Raw genomic sequence first — 16,787 nt, 5'->3', positions numbered from 1 at the left:
CCCTGTAGACAGAAGGCAGTTTGGTGGCTACCGGGGTGGAAGGAGGTGAATACGGACTATGTAACAGGATTAGAATTTCAGCACATTAAAGAAAATGTATTAGTAGTGTGTGTGTGTGTGTGTGTGTGTGAGAGAGAGAGAGAGAGAGAGAGAGAGAGAGAGAGAGAGAGAGATATGTGTGCATATCAAGCCTGTGTGCCACTGTGAAGGTGTTTTAGTTACCTTTCTTTCTTTTTCTTCCTTTGTTTCTTCTTTCTTGGTTTCTTCCTTCCTTCCTAAGATTTATGTATTATGCATACAGTGTTCTGCCTGCATGTCCACCTGCACACAAAAGAGGGCACCAGATCTCATTATAGATGGCTGTGACCCATCATGTGGTTGCTGAGAACTGAACTCAGAACCCCTTACTTTTCTCTTGCTGTGGAAAGACACCATGACCAAGGCAACTTATAAAAGAAAGCATTTCAAAGGATGACTCCAAGACCATCCAGGTGGTGATCTGGCAGCAGGCAGGCAGGCATGGTGCTGGAGCAGCTGAGAGCTTACTTACCTGCAAGCTGGAGGCAGAGAGAGAGAGAGAGAAGGGGGAGAGGGAGAGGACCTAGCACAGGCATTCGAAACCTCAAAGCCCACCCCGTGGCACACCCCTCTTCCAAGAAGGCCACACTTGCCAAACCTTCCCAAAACAGTCCCACCAAGTAGGGGCCTGGCATTCCAACATATGAGCCTATGGGGGCCGTTCTCATTCAAACCATGTACAAGGCTTGCAGGTAGAGGCCAGAGGACAGTTTTGTGGAGCTGGCTTCCTTCTTCCATAGTCCCTGTTAGTTTTCTGGAATCAAACCCAGGTCATCAGGTTTGTGTGGCTAGTGATTTACCCCTGAACCATCCCGGCAGCCTCAGTTTCAGCTTTGCAAGATGAGAACATTCCAGAAAATGATCGTAGGACTCTGTGATTAGCAATGTGTACTTAACACTACTGAACTGTACATTTAAAAGTGGTCTGAGGTAGCCGTTCCATTAGACCTGAGATGGTCACATGCGTGCAAGTCACGCTGGCTGGCTATTCTTGTTTTCAGCAGACACCTCCCGTTTTGCCTAGTTAAGCCTCCTGTTTTCCTTGGATGTGTTTACTTGGAAACCTATATAGTGGTTTACTCTGTAATAAAGATGGCACCTTGATCAGAGCACTGTCTTGGTGCCGCTTCTTCGCGTTCTCTGTCTCTTTTAAATTCTCAGCCTCTTGTGCAGGCGGTCACTATTGGTGGTTGCGGGCGGCTACAGTGGTCAAAGAGATAAGTGTTGATTTCTGTGTATTTTACCGTAATTACAAAAACTGTAAAATGGGACTGCTGAGATGGTGCTCACCTGTGGGCTCACAACCGTCTATCCCAGGGCTTCAGACGCCCGCTTCTGGCTTCCACAGATCCCGCATACAGGCAGTGCACATACACAGCGCGGGCTGAACACCCACACACATAAAAGAAAAACAAATGAAAGCGGAAATCTGAAGATTATCTGCCAGAGTAACGAGCATATAAAAACGTGGCCCTTGCGCTGTAGTTGGCCAACTCTGTCATGGAAAACCGAGTCCGTCTCCATCCTCACCAGCACCCAGATGGCCCCACATCCCATGTACTGAGACAGCGAACCCACGCGGCCCCAGGGAAGGGGTAGAGGACAATGTTTGCTTCACAGCAAATGAAAAGGCAGAAACAAAGTTGGATGCGTGACGCTCCCATTTTTCGACGGGAGAGCTCCTGTGCGCGGGGTGGGGGTGGGGGTGAGGAGTTGGCCTGCTCTTCCTTGCAAGGATGAAGGAGTTAGACACCATGCTCCACCCCCATGCTAATCACATTCTGTTGTTGTTGGTTTTGTTGTTTTGAGTGAATGTTGTCAGGGCTCCGTTGCCCCAACTGGATTTCGCTGCTTCTTTTCTTGGGAAGGAGTTTTCAGCTAACTGGTGCTTTCTTGGCTCCTCGACAGACTGCATTGTTTTCTATAAAAAGCTCACTCACCAACTGTAGAAAAAGGGAGCAAAAGGTCTTTGTAAAATGTAAGCTGCACATCACGTGGGCCTTTAAAGAACTATCTGCATGTGGAAAAATCTTCAAGTGGGACTGTGGAAAATATTCTTCAAATAGTTTGGAGAGGAAAAAAAACAAATAGGACCTCAGCCGGTCTAGCCGTGAGAATGCATCACGGAGAATGGAAGGCCTCCTCAGAAATCAAGAGGTTGGGAGGCAATTTGCTGCCTGTGGATCTGGGTCTGAAGCCCTGAAAGGGATTGGCAGTTAGACTCAAGAGCCAGAGAATGGATGCTGCCTCTTTCAGCCCTTCCGTCGCCATCCTTGAGTCCTGCTGGGTCAGACTTCTACCTTGTGGGCCAATGTGAGAGCTGGCATAGTGGTTATAATCTCTTTAAGGCAAGGATATTTCTAGCTAATCATAGATAGTTCTAGTATAAAAAACATTTTACACACACCCCCTCACCAAAATGCCAGGGGTGGAGGCGCGCAGCTTTAATCCCAGTACTTGGGAGGCAGAGGCAGGTGGATCTCTGAGAGTTGGAGCCAGGGTGGTCTACAAATCGGGTTTCAGGACAGCCAGGGCTGTTACACAGAGCAACCCTGTCTCAAAGCAGAAACAAACAATAAACAAACAAAAGTCTTCAGAAACAAATAAGCACAAACAAAATTCACTTGTAAACCCACCATCTAGAAATGGCCCCAGTTTGACATCTTAGAGGACAGCTCTAGCATCCTGTTATAAATTCTGGTCACTTGCCGTACTCTATCTTCCTGACACTTGATTTCACCCTCTGTACAGTGGGTCCAATAATTCTGTTCAGAAGTCACGTAAGAGTTAAAAATAAGATACCGTTTGTAAACTGCCCAGTCTGGCAGACCACAGATACTCAGGTTGTTGATTATTCACTAATACTGACACAAAGGACCCCTCATTCTCAAAGACAGGCACACACACATCACCCAGAATGCACATTCCCTTCCTCCCTCCCTCTTCCCCTCCTTTCTCCTCTCTCACACACTCCCTCTCCCTCTCCCTGTCCCTTTATATCGCACCACAAACTTTTATATGGGCCCAAGACTCATTCCAAGTCAGCCAGGAAGAAAAGGGACACTAGCAGAAGTGTTACCATTCTTTCAAAGATGCAGCTCATTATGCCACGCACACAAGTGGGCACACATACACCACACACGTGTTAGTGACCTACAGTAAACTGAGTAAATATGATTACATAATATGACATGTACTGACACACGAACTAACTATTCATTACAGCAAAAGGGAGGAAAAAAGCTTTCTAGTTGGGGATGGTGGTGAACACTTTTAATCCCAGCCCTTTGGGAAGCTGAGGCAGGAGGATCACTGTGAGTTTGAGAGCAGTCTGGGGCTACACAATGAGTTTGAGGCTAACCTGAGTTACATAGCAAGACCTTGTCTCAAAACAGAAACAAACAATGAGAAAAATCCAAAAAAGAATAGAAAAGTATATTTTCATCTTTCCTGGATTTTACAGCCCAAGACTCCTGAAACAAAAGGTTAAGAAAGGGTTGGGGATTTAGCTCAGTGGAAGAACGCTTTCCCAGCAAGAGCAAGGCCTTGGGTTCTGTCCTCAGCTCTGGGAAACAAACGAACAAAAACAAAAAACCAAGGTAACTGGCACACAAAAGGTTGAGGACACAAGCACACATGTACTTAATACACGCTGTGAAAACAACATGGGAGATTCTATGAGGAAAAGACAAAGAACCAGTTAAACTGGCTGACTGAGATGTAAAAGGCTGACCCACTGCTATTGAGCAGCACATGTATTCTTGTCTGTTCATGTTCTATTCATTAAAAGAAGTGTGCGTGGGCGTATGTGTGTGTGTGTGTGTGTGTGTGTGTGTGTGTGTGGTGTACTCACAGAGGCCAGAAGAGGTCATCAGATATCCAGGGCTGAGGTTATAGGTGGCTATAAGTGGACGCACGTGGGTAAACTGTAGTGAGAGTTTTGGTTTCTTAAAACCAAAACTAGTTATGCTATACGAGTATGTTTTGTTTTGATCCCAGGTGTGGGATAAAGGGCTGTTTCACAGCAGGTGATTATGATTTGCCTGGTGCACTAGCAGAGGCATGGTTTTGCCAGTTGCAGATAGCTTCCTTCTGGGAATTCTTGAGAGGGTATAAATGGCGAGCTCTGAGAGGGGCTGGCGGTGGAGGAGAGGGGGTGCTCCAAAAAAAGAAGAGGGAGGGGGAGGAGGAGAGGGAGAGAGAAGTGGAGAAAGTAGAAGAGGAGGAGAAAGGCAAGGAGGAGGGGGAAGAAGAGGAGGAAGAGAAGGGGAAGAGGAGGGGGAGGAAGAGGAAAGAGGAGGAGAAGCAGAAGAAGGAGGGGAGGAGAGGGAAAAGGAGCAGGAGGGGGATGAGCGGGCAGAGGAGGGACAGGGTGAGGAGGGGAAAGAGGAAGAGGAGGGGAGGAGGGGGAAGAGGAGGAGGGAAAAGAGGAGGAGGAAGGGGAAGAGGAGGAGAACGGGGAGGAGGGGGAGGAAAAAGGGAGAAGAAGGAGGAGGAGAAGCCTGCTCCTCCTGGTTGCTGTTTTGGTTTAATGAGTAGTTGGAGATATTCTGACAATGAAGACTGGACTTGCCCCAAGGAACCCAAAGGTCCTAATCATCAGAAAGTAGTCTGAAAAGGTCTCTATTCCCTTTCTCCTCTGACCTTTCTTGCCTACCTAGTTTTGGAGGGTTGAAAGGGACTGGAGTGGTAGATGGAAGAACCCAATAAAATAGATTTAAAAATATGTCAACACAGAATTCTAGGCCTCTGGCAGAGAAGCAAACATTCTTCTGTCTCCATGTCTCTAGCCCCTAGGTCCTCCTCTGTGACTTCCTTTTCTGTAGGTCTAGGGAAGGGACTCCCATTTGAGAGCCTGATTGCCTGCTTCAAGGAAGAAGGCAGGCTGTGAGGATGACCCTCCTGTTTCTGCCATTTGCTCAAATCCCTTCAACCTGAAATATGTAATCTGTCAACATGCTGCATTTGGGGGTAGCATGTCTGGAGCCCTATCCGAACAGGACAATAGGCCCATGAGCGTGTCTTACAGCCCCCTTTCCCCAGAATTCCTTTGCTCTTATAAAAAGCTCTTTCCAGGCTCCCAGGTCACTGCTCTGCTCTCTGAGCTTTAAAATATATGGTAGAAACCCCTCGTCAGGACTCTGTTCTGCTCAGCTTCACGAATCTCTGTTATGACCTGTTCCTTCCTGTTTCTGCTGCTAGAGTTGGTCTGTTTCATTTCCTCATTTTAAAAAGAATGTCTGGCTGGGGACAGAGCTCAGAGGTAGAGCACCTGCCTAGCATCCCACAAAGTCCTCATTCAACCCCCAGTATATAATAAACAAATAAATCAATAACATATTGTTAAGGGAACACAGTCAGGATGTAGAAATGGAGGTTGGATGGACACAGAAATTTGAGGCCGGTGCATTTTCGGGGTGCTGTTGGGAGCGACCTGGGGATGGAGAGGGTGAAGATGCTGCACCTGTGCTTTGTATGCTCCTGGCAGGGGCAGGCCTGGCTCACCGGAGTCAGGGGCAGGGGGAGCAAGGGGGCGGGTACCTTAGACTGGGGTCCTTCTGGAAGGTCAAAGTTACAGGTGATGGGAGGGGTGGGAGTTGAGGGGAGTCGGCTGATGGTGGGGCAGTGAGAGGTGATGGGGGTGGTGGTGGAGAGCTTGGCTGCTGGGGTGTAAGCTCTGTTCTCCCAGTCGTGCTTCTGTTTCTCCCAGTCCAATCTTGAAAACATTCACCTTTTCAAATGCCCTTCATCTCCAGCATCTTTCTCCAGAAAGAAGTTCCGCAGTCTGGGAGGTGGTACAGGCCTGTAATCCTAGCCTTTGGGAGGGTCATGAGTTCCAGGGCAGCTGGGGTCTGTCTCAAAAAAGGAAAAACAGAGCCGGTGGTGGTGATGGTGCTAACCTTTAGTCCCAGCACTCGGGAGGCAGAGGCAGGTGGATCTCTCTGAGATCAAGACCAGCCTGGTCTACAGAGTGAGTTCCAGGATAGCCAGGGCTATACAGAGAAACCCTGTCTCAAAAAACCAAATCAAATCAAAGCAAGACAAATCAAACCAAAACAAAAATCAAACCAAACCAACCAAACAAAAAACCCAAACCCCAAAACACCAAGAAAACTCCCAAGAACGTAGCTGGGAACCACTGCCACTGAGTCCACTTCTTACTGAGTAAGCCAACCCCACTCCACCCCAAACTCCTGCCCTTCTTTTTCTGCAGAGATGGAGATTTGAAGCCACAGTTTTTGCATAGGCTAGACAAGCACTGGACCACATCTGCAGGCCTCACTATGCTCTTCCCTATACTGTCTGACTTTCTGTGATGTCTTCAATAGCCCAGGGCAGCCTTTTTGCTTGCGTTAAACACATATAACGAAGGTCAATAGGAATTTTCAGGCAAGAAGTTTCTGGCAGCCATTGTCTGGCCCCTGCAGTTATGAATCCACCAACACAGGCTCTTTTGAGACCAGACTGTCAGTCTGAGTCCACAGCCACCTCTGGCTCCTCTCAGCAACTCCTTGTAGCACAGGAAGAAAGGCAAAGAGGCACAGAAAAGGCACCACGATTTAAGGCTGTTGGGCCAGGTACCCTCTGTCAAAACTGGCTTCTTTTTCCACTCGCTGACCTTGCAATTTATTAAGACACAAGATGGCTGACACCTAAAAACGTAAAGATTTATGCTCGGAGGCCTTCATTAGAAGAGAATGTCTATATTATTTACCAGTTAACGCTCACTCCTCCTCAGGGGCAGGGCTTTAGCCCCAGGGTTCTATAATCTTGTACGAAATATTTCCACCATTACGAAGCTCATTCAAAAATAAATAAATATCAGCAGCCCCACAGATGTTTCCCTGTTTGCCAAAGGTAAAAGAAGATAAACACGCTTACTGTGATCCACAATATTTGTGTAAAAGGCACCACACTAGAGCTGACCTAAGTACGCTCAACAAAAATATTTGGGGAACTTTTAATTTCTTATCTCGTTTGGTTCCTCGCCACATGGACACAGCTTTCTCGGCTTTCTCTCCCGGTGCCGACACCTCCGAAGTCAGAAGAACCTGTGCTTCCAGGAATCGCCTTCTCCCAGCAAGACGATGAGGGCTGGGTTCCCTCCTCAGTGGGTGTCAAGGAGAGGCTGGTCGCCCAAGGTTTGCCGCCCACAGCCGCCATTCCAGACCAGCTCAGCGTGGCTTACACGGGCTCCCCAACTTGAACCTCTGAACACCTGGAGGGCACGTTAGAGAGGCTCCTGCCGGGTCCTCTGTTGACCCAGGGTGCCTGGGTTGTCTCGAAAGGTTTACTCCTCCAGTGGGTGCCCTGGTACTGGTGGGAGCTCACTTTGAGAACAACTAGTTTAATGCGTCTCTCTTTCCAAAGCTTCTAAAGTTTTGACTCACAGCTAGGAAACAGGCTTGCAAAAGTCGGAGAAGGGACCTGCTTGCAATTTAATCAGGCCATTCGCGGCCAGGTGCAGTGGCGCAGGCCTTTGAGCCCAGCCCTCAGGAGGCAGAGGCAGAGGCAGGTGGGTATCTGTGAGTCTGAGATCGGTGTGGTCTACAGGGTAAGTTCGGGCCAGCTGAGCCTATTTAGTGAGATCCTGTCTCAATAACTAGATAAACAAATAAATAGGAAAATAAACAAACAGCAGCAGAGAGGGCCACCCTGGCTAGTCCCTAGGTGCTGGGCACAGTGCCATACTCAGGCGATCAGGAATCTGCCTGGCACCACACTTTTAAGGACCCAGAGTTGGAGGGATTTACTTTAGTCTTCAGTGCCTGGCTGAACTAGCTAAGATTTGGGTATCAGCCTGGTGCTTAAGGCTGAGCTAGAGAAAAGGAGGAGCCTGGAGGCCTAGGTGGCCTGGGAGGGTGTCCACAGGCTAGTGGATCCTCAAGCGCATCATCATTTCAACAAGCACGTTAAGAAGGGAACAGAGCAGAGTACAGGGAAATGCATGTGAGGACAACTTCCCAGAGTGTAGCCCACGGCCAGGGTTGCCAGCCCCATGCCACTCACAGGCAGGGCTCGCCTTCGTGATGGAGGCCCACAGCTGTCATTTTTTAAAATTATTTTTATTTTTATTAATTACTGTTTATTCACTTTGTATTCCCCCTGTATCTCCCTCCCTCTTCCCCTCTCCCTTCTTCATGCATGCCCCTCCCCGAGTCCACTGATAAGGGAGGTCCTCCTCCCCTTCCCTCTGATCCTAGTCTATCAGGTGTCATCAGGAGTGGCTGCATTGTCTTCCTCTGTGGCCTGGTAAGGCTGCTCCCCCCGAGGGGGAGGTGATCAAAGAGCAGGCCAATCAGTTCCTGTCAGAGACAGTCCCTGTTCCCATTACTATGGAATCCACTTGGGAGACTGAACTGCCATGGGCTAGCTCTGTGCAGGGGTTCTAGGTTATCTCCATGCATGGTCCTTGGCTGGAGTATCAGTCTCAGAAAAGACCCCTGTGCCCAGATATTTTGATTCTGTTGGTCTCCTTGTGGAGCTCAAGTCCCCTCCAGGTCTTACTTTCTTCCACTTCTTTCATAAGATTCCCTGCACTCTACCCAAAGTTTGGCTGTAAGTCTCAGCATCTGCCTCGATACCCTGCAGGGTAGAGCCTTTCAGAGGCCCTCTGTGGTAGGCTCCTGTCCTGTTCCCTGTTGTCTCCCTCCTCCGATGTCCATCCTCTTTGCCTTTCTGAATGGGGACTGAGCATCTTAGCCAGAGTCCTCCTTCTTGATTAGTTTCCTTAGGTGTACAGATTTTAGTGTGTTTATCCTATAATATATGTCTAATATCCACTTATGAGTGAGTATATACCATGTATGTCTTTCTGCTTCTGGGGTATCTCACTCAGGATGATCTTTTCCAGTTCCCACCATTTACCTGAAAATTTCATGAATTTTTTTTTATTGCTGAGTAATATTCCATTGTGTAGACGTACCACAATCTCTGCATCCATTCCTCCACTGAGGGACATCTGGGCTGTCACAGCTGTCATTTGATGCATATGTCACCTTGCGCCACAGCCCATGACCCTGGTGACTGATGACTGATGGCGACTGTCTTCCACACTCCCGACTGGGCCCATTCCAACCTCAGAGGAGCATTCCTGGGTTGTCTAGTGTCGGATGGTGGCTTTGAGCTCGTCAGAACCCCTGCGAAGGCTGGCCCACAAACTGCTTTCCACTCCTCTATTTGGCTTTCTCATGCCTGCTCTCTGTGCCTCATTGGGTGTCTCCCATTTTCCGGATGGACAGTGGCGCTGGGAGCACACCCCACCCAGGTTGAAGACTCTCCCTAGGGGCCATGCAGCTCTGAAGCCTTAACACTCCGGCTTCCGCCGTGGGCCTTCCATTTTGCCCGGCACCAAACTTGTCTTTTCTGTAATGTTTTTGGCATCTCTGCCAAGAATCATACGGTTACAACTGTGCGAGTCTATCTGTGCGCCCTCTCTTCCGTTGGTCTACCTTTGGGCTTTGTGCCAGGCTGCCTGCTGGTTTGGTTACTACGGCTCAGCTGTGTAACATGAAAGGGAACGTTGTATCTGCAGCGTTGTTTCTCTTCGCTTCAAACTGCTTTGGCTATTTGAGAACTGTTGTTTGCATTTTGAGATTTTTTTTTTTTAATTTCTGGGAAGAATCTCATTGGAATTTTAGTAAGGATCGTGCTATGTAGAATGTTCATTTCTACAACAGCAGCTCTGATCCATGACTTAGTGGAGGCTTTTTAAATTTTTTTCTAATGTCTTTGCCTGACTTCATCATCTTTCTCCTATATTCCTTTTCTTCCATCTTATTGCCCTGGCCAAGTTTCCAATGCCCTGGCCATTTTGAAGCAATAGTGAGAACAGACATGCTTATCTTATTCAGTTTTCCCCTATTTTGTGCATGGTTAGTTATCATTCTGTCATATACAGCTTTTGTTATCTTTACTTGGTTTGAGAATATAATGAAAATTTATATTTTTAAATTTTTTATTACAATTTATTCATTTTGTATCCCAGCTGTAGCCCCTCCCTCAGTCCACTGTAAGGGGAGGTCCTCCTCCCCTTCCATCCGACCCTACCCTATCAGGTCTCATCATGACTGGCTGCACTGTCTTCCTCTGTGGCCTGGTACAGGTGGTGATCAAAGAGCCAAACACTGAGTTCATGTCAGAGACAGGCCCTGTTCCCCTTACTCGGGAACCCACTTGGACACTGAGCTGCCATGGGCTACATCTGTGCTGGGGGTCTCCATGCATGGTTAGAGTATTGTGTGCCCAGATTTTTGGGTTCTGTTGATCTCCTTGTGGAGCTCCAGTCCCCTCCAGGTCTTTCTATCTCCCCCTTCTTTCATAAGACTCCCTGCACTCTGCCCAAAGTTTGGCTATGGGTCTCAGCATCAATACCCTGCTGGGTAGAGTCTTTCAGAGGTCCTCTGTGGTAGGCTCCTGTCCTGTTTCTCCCTCTTCTGATGTTCGTCCCATTTGCTTTCTGAGTGAGGATTGAGCAACTACCCTAAGTTCCTCCTTCTTGTTTAGCTTCTTTAGGAGTATAGATTTTAGTATGTTTATCCAAAAAATTGTTAAAGGCTCTTCTGCATCAACCGGTATTTTATTTGTACTTTACTATATTTGCTTATGTTGGGTCATCCTTAATTTCTGCAATGAGACCAACTTGATCATGATCCTTCACACACACACACACACACACACACACACACGGTTAAATGTAGCTCTAGGCGGTCTACAACTAAGCAGTTGAAAGTGACCTTGAACGTCAATGTTGGGATTAAAGGCATGTGACACCAAGCCTGGATATTTGCATTTTTTGAGGGTTTTCACATTGGTTTGTCAGTTATTTTCATCTCTACCTATAAAATCATAATGTTGACTATGTCCTTTCAGTTAACACCTCTACTCTCAGCAACCTTTCCGTTGGCAGATTCTAATCTGCCTCTCTGAAGCCATGGTCCATTTAAAACTAGGGCTCCTTAACTTTGCATGCAGTGTGGTTCGGGATAGAGTTGAGAACTGTATTTGATTTAGAAGGCAATGTTGTTTTTTGCTCCAAAGAATTCTTCCTTCTTGACTAAAATTTACAGTTAAGACTGAATGAACATCTCAAAAAACAAATCAGAAAAAAAAAAAACCCAAAACTCTCAAATAGTGTGAAACAGTAACATTCTTAAACAGAAGCCACAGAACAAAACATACTTAATAGCGCTTTAAACAAGTCTACCTTCTCAATGTCAGTATGACACAGAGGCCCCAAACAGATGCTGTTCCTATAGAAGTCACACTAGGCATGAGCTTTTTTAGTCAGTTAGCCCAAAGCTACCCTTCAAAATGGCAGCGCTGATGACAATGCCCTAAACAGGACTTTGGCTGAGTAAACAAGGATTGTTACTGGGTAAACAGAGGCTTAAAGGTGGGTTTCTATTAACCAGAAGCCTCTCTTAATCTTGTCCCCAAAGGTCAACTACCTTAGCCAAGGACATCTGGTTCCCTGTCAGTATTAACAGCCTTTATCAATTTAAAGACCCCCACCCTGTGGACTGTCATATAAAAATCTCCTGCCTTTCCATCATTCGGTTCCTTCTGGACTCTGCTGCCTCCCTGATAGCCTGGGCAGTATGGTTCCCAATAAACTCTTCTTTCTACCCATGGAGAAGTCCAGCAGTTCAGTGGTTTCACTGTACTCAGAGCTGTCATGGAAGAGTGAACTTCAGCTAAAGATGCATACGAAGAATGAAGATCAAAGGATACTAGTCAGCTTATTTAAGAATATCAAATGCCCAAAAAAGCCATTGTGTGAAAAGCTCGCAGAAGAGTGTAGCAATTGGCACTTATGTGGAGGAGAAAGGGACTCTACTTGGTTTTAGGCATTTTTGTTTGTTTGTTTGTTTTTTGAGACAGGATTTCTCTGTGTAGCTTCCCAGCGGATGTTACTGGAGTCTTCCTTTAGAACCTCATCCACAAACAAGCAAGGTGTAGAAACTTTAAGGCATTACAAAGGTATTACAGGCTTCTTGTACTTTATTTGAGTTATTTTCAAATGACAGTTACAAAAGCTTTTAATTTTTATAATACTCTTCATAAGAAAATAAAATTTAAATAAAAATACATTCTCAACAATACAACATGGTTACACAAATTCACTATATTATGTTTGATAACTTACATTTTCAAACTAGAGACTGTAAAAACCAATATTTACTAGCAACACATTAATTTCCAAGTTAAAAATGGAAGCAGGTAACATCAATTAAGATCAGTAATTTAACTCTAGAATGAGTTTTTAATTTGTCACATATGTGAGGACACAAGAAAGCTCTGCAGAGTCTGTCTTTATAGGCCATTCAATAGTATTTTAAAGCAAATTAGAAGGTGCGTTCACTTAAAAGAAATATGTTCTTTAAAACCTGGCTTGAATGAGCTTTTCCTGTAAAAGAATGAAATCAGGCCTTGGAAACACAAACAAAAGCCACAGCCATCAGTCATATGATATTTTCTGTTGGTAAAATAAGCCCAGTTTTGACTCAGCTATTACCCGTGATATTAAAAATGTATTTCTTTGGTAAACAAAATAGTTTGACTTCTAAATTATATTCATGGGAGTAAAAGCCTTTGCTATTGCCCATTGTCTTATCAGATGACGATTTTAAAACAAACTAAAAATACCTAACAGATCAGCACAATCTCCATGGGTGGCTACAGCCCCACCAGGAGCCAGAGTTGTGACTGTCTATGGTAACAGTCTCTCCCTATCACCTTCTTCTGTCCTTTCTGCATACTCCAGGTTTTCAGGGAGAGGAGGTGAGCTGCCATATGTGTCTATACATTTTCTAAATGCTCTTTGTAAAATGTAGAGAAAGAAGATCATGGAGTTAAGACTCAAAAGTACTCAAGAGCATAACAAAGGAGAAGGCCACTAGAAGAGCCTTGATTGTCATGGGGTCCTGTGGACATGATTTCTCACTGAAAAAGACTTAATCTAAAAAAAAAAAAAAATTAATTTTATTTTTCTCTTTTTACATTGTGCCAAGTTGGCCAATTAATTCCACTCAAGTTGGCTGTGTAAAGGGTCTTATGAGTAAAAGAACTAGAATGTTGAGCTCTCAAACACAGAGTCATACATGTACACAGCTTTGGCCCCTTTGACCCTACGATCATTAAAAATATTTGTAGAGGCAGCACAGTGGTGCACGCCTGTAATCCCAGCACTCAGGGAGGCAGAGGCAGGCGGATCTATGTGAATTTGAAGCTAGCCTAGTTTACAAAGTGAGTCCAGGACAGCCAAGGCTACACAGAGAAACCCTGTCTCGGAAAAAAAAAAAAAATGTAACTGGAGTGTGGTGTTAGAAGTGTTGGCGCTGGGTGTGGTGGTGCACACCTTTAGTCCCAGCGCTCGGGGGACAGAGGCAGAGGCAGGTGGACTCTGTGCGTTTCAGGCCAGCCAAGGCTTGTCTCAAAACAACAAGAAATCCTTAGGAAGTAGTTCCTTTTATTATGTTTTAGGGGGGAGGCGGTAGAAAAAACCCAAACAAAACAAACAAAAGAAGATTCAAAACCACTCAAGAGTCTTGAACTCTGGCTAGTAGGTAGACATTTTGGAGAATCTAGGAATTTTAATATTAAGTTCATGAGAAATTTATTAAATGCTAAATTTTAAAACCCCATCTACAGCAGTGTAGTTAATGGGATCTGTAGGTCTGTCAGAGTAAAGGACTCTTCTAAACTTTAGTATGGGCCTGGAGGCACAACTAAGCACGATGTAGCCCAGTGCTGATTGTTAAAAGTCATTTAGAAAATTTTTTTTTCCACGTCATGATTTTTAATAGGACAACTCTCTGTGTTAGTGACCTTTAAAAATAATTACCTAATAACAAAGTAAAAATAAGTACCCAGCAACAACATCATTGGTAAATAAAATCTGAAATACAGCTTACGCTCAACGAAACAGAACATCACAGCTAGTTAGACTGAAGCCAGTAAGTCACAGTTTTCAACAGGAACATATGCAAGTACCCCAAGGCTCAAAGGACCACACTTAGAAAATGTTTTGAATTAAAAAGACAAGTAAGTACCACGGTTTTTAATACTGATGAAGCCAAGTGTATCACTCCTCTTCAGGGTAGCACTTGCTTCAACTGCTTATTTACAGTTATGCTTTTTTTAGGACCAAAGTAGAGAAAGGAAAAACATTTGGCTAGCAGGCAATAAGGAAACAGCAATAAAACATAAACATTTTCAGGAAAGCACTGCTCTAGATTTAAACACTGATCATTCAACTGATCATAAAAAGACAGATACCATGGAGTATCTAAACTACAATCTGGAATGTGCCAGATTATTAAAGTGCGCCAAGTGACTGTTCTTGAGTTAGAGCAGGACCTAACACTATGGCGGGCACCCTTACACACCTTATTATGACATCAAACAGCAGACAAGGTCAAGTGACGTTCTCACTACCTTCTTCACTGTCTCTCTTCTGGTTGGGAAGACATGCCCTCGGGAGTAATGTTGAACTGAATTCTCAAATCAAGAAAACGAGTGCCGGATATTTAAAACGACGGAGAGCACCTTAGCGGTCCCCTTGTCTCACCTGTCTCTACTCGTTGCAAGTGTAAACACGGTGCACGCAAGAGCACACACTCCCTGACCTCTACCTGAGCACTCTTACACCTGTGGCCAGGCGGACATCCACCACTGAGGGCTTCGTCTCTGCCTCTAACCTGTAATGGCTGACACAACAGAGGAAAAGGTTTTTGTCTTTGTTTTCTTTTTCTTTTTTTAAAGATGGAGGGTCCAGATGAACTCAAAAGTTCTGAATTGACAAGGAACTGGAATTTTCTAGTGAAACACAAGGTTGGCAGTATATCGCAGGCACTAACGGTAGTGAAAATGAATCCACACAACAGATTGCTGCTAGTAGAGACGGTTTCTGACTATGAAGTGCTCCCTTTATTGCAAAGCTTCTTAGGAACCTTCCTCAGAAAGATTCTATCAAAAGGAAGTTGCAGAGACATGGATTCGGATGCATGGATACGAAGAAAATCTTGGGTTTCAAATTCTCTAGCAATAAACTCATCAATATCAGGATTCCCAAAAGTTAATTTGTTAAATATTAAATACAATATGAAAGCAGGTGTCATCAAAGCCAATGTCCGCTCTTACATACTAAGAACAAAACAAGGTGAATTGAAAAACTCCATGAAAAAGTCTTTTCCAGTCCTCCATCAGTTGGTCAAACTATGATATTTTCCCACCTATTGGATTTTCCCTACAAAACAGTAAAAGAAAAATTATCTTTAAAAGAAATATACAAATTAAAAACGTGACACATTCAGAACCTATAAGGCACTTTACTTTTCTCTGATCTTTTGTGCTGAATCTTGTTTTATTAATTCAACAAGTAATACTGATTACTCCCCACATTTCAGGCACTACTCTAGAAGCTAAGGGTGCAGTACTGAACAAAACAGACACAGACTACATGGAGCTGATAGTATAGGAAAAGAAAATAAGCAAAATATTTAGTGTAAGAGGGTTTGTTTGTTCGCGATTGCCTCCTCTGCCTTCTCCCCCAGTGCTAGGAACTGTATGCTGGGCAGCCACACTAACACCAAGCTCTTTCCTCAGCCCAAGTCCGTCCCCCGCAATCAAAGAAAGGAGACAGATGTATGAAGTGGCCTTCAAGGGGCTGTGGGCAAGTGTACCACCAGCAACTGAGCTGGTGTACTTAAATAGCGAAAATGAAAGCTGGGCAGGGTATGGAGTGCATGGATGATGAGGTACTAGTTAAGGATGGTCGTGTGCCTTGGCTATGAACTTTGAAGGACTCCAAGAAAACTAGTTTAACTATTGTTGGACGAGACTCAGTTATACTAATGAAGAAAATAAAGAATTAGGATGGTTACAACCCTGTAATGTACTAAGCTTTCTACCAACGAAGAACTGATTTTTTTTTTTTTTTTAATTCAGAAACACAAAAGTAGTAACTGACATAGTTTTCAAAGGCTGTTTAAAATAGGGCAACATGGCTTTAGATCCTCCCACTGATGGTGTAGGATCCTGGGCAAGACATTCACCTTCCTGGTATTTCAATTTTCTACCTATAAAGTGGGAATGAAACCATGCTAGGCTGATATGAGGATCAACAACAGAGGAGCACACCCTGTGGTCTAGGAACCAAACCTTCCCAGCCCACTGCATTACTAGCAGGACCCTGACCATGCTCGGGTCCTGTGTCAGGGAAGGCTGGGGTTACTCTAGGCAAGTCCCTTTTCTCTCAGTACGGAGGAAATAGTCTTTTTAGAAAAGACAGTGGGGCTCTGCACTACTGCGGCTCATGTGATACCTAAGAGAAAAGCTTCAGGACGGACATGCTCTTAGTTGTACACAGTTCCCAGTGACAGTGCTCAGCTGCTGCATTAACTGTGTAAGTCTGGTCTTCCCTCAGGAGTACTGGCTGTAATCTAAGCACGGGGAGGAACAGAAGCAATAAAAGTGTCCAATGCTGCCTGTGGCATCCTGAGAGGAACAGGTCCCACTGCTGCTGTCTTAACCCATCTCACTCTCTTCATCTGAGACGAAGTACTTGAACTGAACTATCACATGCTTTATGCACTGTTATGGCTTATGTTTTTTGTATTCATTATAATTGTAATGTGTTGTGAGAAATAAAAAGGAGACAATAGAAACAAAAAAGAAAAAGCTATTGTTCTTCAAGAAGTGAATTA

General features: G+C 45.0%; 1 protein-coding gene across 3 annotated transcripts in view; it reads right to left on the bottom strand.

Moving 5' to 3' along the window:
* Nucleotides 1-12,063: 12,063 nt before the first annotated feature.
* The window catches only part of Rasa2 (RAS p21 protein activator 2), a 175,707-nt gene continuing 170,983 nt past the window's right edge, over nucleotides 12,064-16,787 (bottom strand). For all 3 annotated transcript variants that reach the window (XM_060385466.1, XM_021648440.2, XM_060385467.1), the window contains exon 24: nucleotides 12,064-15,328. In XM_060385466.1, coding sequence (XP_060241449.1) covers nucleotides 15,298-15,328 — 31 coding nt within the window. In that variant the 3' untranslated portion in view covers nucleotides 12,064-15,297. The remainder of the gene's footprint in view (nucleotides 15,329-16,787) is intronic.

The sequence above is a fragment of the Meriones unguiculatus genome, chromosome 6, assembly GCF_030254825.1.
Source record: "Meriones unguiculatus strain TT.TT164.6M chromosome 6, Bangor_MerUng_6.1, whole genome shotgun sequence".
In the NCBI taxonomy this organism is placed as follows: Eukaryota; Metazoa; Chordata; class Mammalia; order Rodentia; family Muridae; genus Meriones; species Meriones unguiculatus.
Note: the sequence above shows the minus strand (reverse complement) of the source record. Positions and strands in the feature narration are given on the sequence as shown.